This window comes from Ipomoea triloba, chromosome 13 (assembly GCF_003576645.1).
Source record: "Ipomoea triloba cultivar NCNSP0323 chromosome 13, ASM357664v1".
Lineage (NCBI taxonomy): Eukaryota > Viridiplantae > Streptophyta > Magnoliopsida > Solanales > Convolvulaceae > Ipomoea > Ipomoea triloba.
The window spans coordinates 21,157,798-21,160,693 of record NC_044928.1 but is presented as its reverse complement, the minus strand read 5'-3'; the positions used below and the strand labels follow the sequence as shown (position 1 = coordinate 21,160,693).

Below are 2,896 nucleotides of genomic sequence, written 5' to 3'. Positions count from 1 at the left end.
TTATTATTCTGATCAAAGCAAGGAATCGTTAAAATGGACACAAATATGCATTGATTTAAACATATATAATGCTTTGAATATCAACTTTTCCCTTTAGACATTATCTCCCTTCCATCTTATAGGATGGTGAAGGCTAGAACAACTAGGTACCTAGCTATTCTAAAGTTGATGAGGGTGGTTGGATAGGGTTTGGACCCTTAGGAACCAATTCAATTTCTTCACCAGGGTGATGAGGGTGATACGATAGGGTTTGGACCATTAGGAATTTTTGAAAATCATCTTGAGGGTGGTGAGGGTGATACGATAGGGTTTGGACCACTAGGAACTTTTCTCTTCACTGCCCCATATCTCATATGAAAATCATCCAAGGGTGGTGCGGGTGATACGATAGGGTCTGGACCACTAGGAACTTTCCCATATCTCATATGAAAATCATCCGAGGGTGGTGCGGGTGATACAATAGGATCTGGACCACTAGGAAATTTTCTCTTCACTGTCCCATATCTCATATGAAAATCATCCGAGGGTGGTGTGGGTGATACGATAGGGTCTGGACCACTAGGAACTTTTCTCTTCACTGCCCCGTATCTCATATGAAAATCATCTGAGGGTGGTGAGGGTGATACGTATCTCATATGAAAATCATCTGAGGGTGGTGAGGGTGATACGATAGGCATATGAAAATCATCTGAGGGTGGTGAGGGTGATACGATAGGGTCTGGACCACTAGGAACTTTTCTCTTCACTGCCCCATATCTCATATGAAAATCAACCGAGGGTGGTGCGGGTGATACGATAGGGTCTGGACCACTAGGAACTTTTCTCTTCACTGCCCCATATCTCATATGAAAATCATCTGAGGGTGGTGTGGGTGATACGATAGGATCTGGACCACTAGGAACTTTTCTCTTCACTGCCCCATATCTCATATGAAAGTCATCGTCTGAGGGTGGTGCGGGTGATACAATAGGGTCTAGACCACTAGGAACTTTTCTCTTCACTGTCCCATATCTCTTATGAAAATCATCCGAGGGTGGTGCGGGTGATACGATAGGATCTGGACCACTAGGAACTTTTCTCTTCACTGCCCCATATCTCATATGACCACTAGGAACTTTTCTCTTCACTGCCCCATATCTCATATGAAAATTAGGAACTTTTCTCTTCACTGCCCCATATCTCATATGAAAATCATCTGAGGGTGGTGCGGGTGATACGATAGGGTCTGGACCACTAGGAACTTTTCTTTTCACTGTCCCATATCTCAAATGAAAATCATCTGTTGAAATTGATGAGGGTGGTTGGATAGGATCTGGACCCTTAGGAACCAATCTCTTCACAACCTCATATCTCATATCAAAATCATTATGATGTTGATTTTGATTTGTATGTGATGATGAAATAAGTACAAATAGGAGAGAGAATGCAAACAAATGAAGTTGGTATTCCAACTTCATTCTTGAAACCAAGAGGACGAATATTTTATGGTGCGTTTTTGAAAATATAACCCAAAAAGAAATAGCTCGTGTTGTTATATAAGCAACGAAATGCTCTCCTATATATACACACAATTATACAGTCTTGTTAATGGTGTTGAAATGTATATATGGTAATTTGTATGAATTTGGTGAGATCTTCTTTTACTATATTGAGTATAGCTGTATATAGTAATTATAATTGATATTTAATCAAATTGAAATCAAATAATACATATTACTCTAATATGATTATAAGACCGTTATCACAATATTTTTTAAGGAAATACTAATCAAAAGTATATTTAAATTAGTTTCCTTGAATGTTTGCCTTTTAAAATTTATTTTAAGAGAATATAAATGCTATTTTTGAATGTAATAAATTAGGAATATAATAAGAATTGTATTCTATTGTTTAATTTTTTGAAGTTATATAGATTTTAAAAATTGTATTATACTATTTGATTGTTTTAAAGAAAAAGGATGGATTAAATATTCGAAAGATAAAAGTACAATTTATATATTTATGTGGGTGTATGTGTGTGTTTTTTATTTTTATTATAATAATAATAATAATAATAATAATATAATAATAATAATAATAATAATTATTATTATTATTATTAATATTATTATTATTTTCAATAATGATCTCTTAACTATTGACATTTCTCTTTTTTTTTTTATCCGATTTGGTCCATTGAATATTGATTTTTATCAATTTTTTATCATCGGTTTTAAATGTTTACCATAAATGAAAAATTGTCTACTGATTTTTTTCAAATTTGGTCCTAAAGTTAAATATCAGTTTAGTAAATATTAAATTTAATGATAATCTTCTACAGATTTGGTTCTACACATTTCCACTAATGATGAACTAAATGTATTAAGGGTCCGCTTTGAAACTCGAAAAATGACTTTCGGAAGTCATTTTTCCGTGTTTGGGTACTTAGAGAAAATAAAGTCAAAATAAAATATTCATTGTAGTCAATATCATACCTTTAATTTCACGATAACCGCCACCAATCTTGCCTTAAAAGTCTCTACTTTACCATAACTTTTTTTTTTTAATATCTCTTTACACCCAATAAATATGTTAACATATAGTGTGAATTTGTTATTCTTCCTTGCGAGGGAACAAATATTCATTTCATGTGGCACCCAAAAAAAAAAAAAAAAAACTGTGAAATGGGCATACCAAATGCATAAAATGGCTTAGAGTTCAAAATCACAATTCCTTTCTGATATGATTCTTGCATTCTTAAATGGAGCCTTTTGATTTGTCTTGATTTCATATTCGGATATCCCTTTCGATATGCGATGGTCGGTTCGGGTCGAATGGGTTAATAGGGTGGGACGGATTTTACACAACCGTATATTTAAATTGGTTACTCAATTGATTCCTTTTACCAAACCCCCAC

General features: G+C 34.0%; 1 protein-coding gene across 1 annotated transcript; it reads right to left on the bottom strand.

Annotated features, from left to right (window-relative positions):
- Positions 1–275: 275 nt before the first annotated feature.
- Positions 276–1,355, bottom strand: LOC116001343 (extensin-like). The gene has a single exon (XM_031241227.1). It carries the CDS (start codon positions 1,353–1,355, stop codon positions 276–278), a length of 1,080 nt encoding a protein of 359 aa, XP_031097087.1.
- Between the last annotated feature and the right edge of the window lie 1,541 nt (positions 1,356–2,896).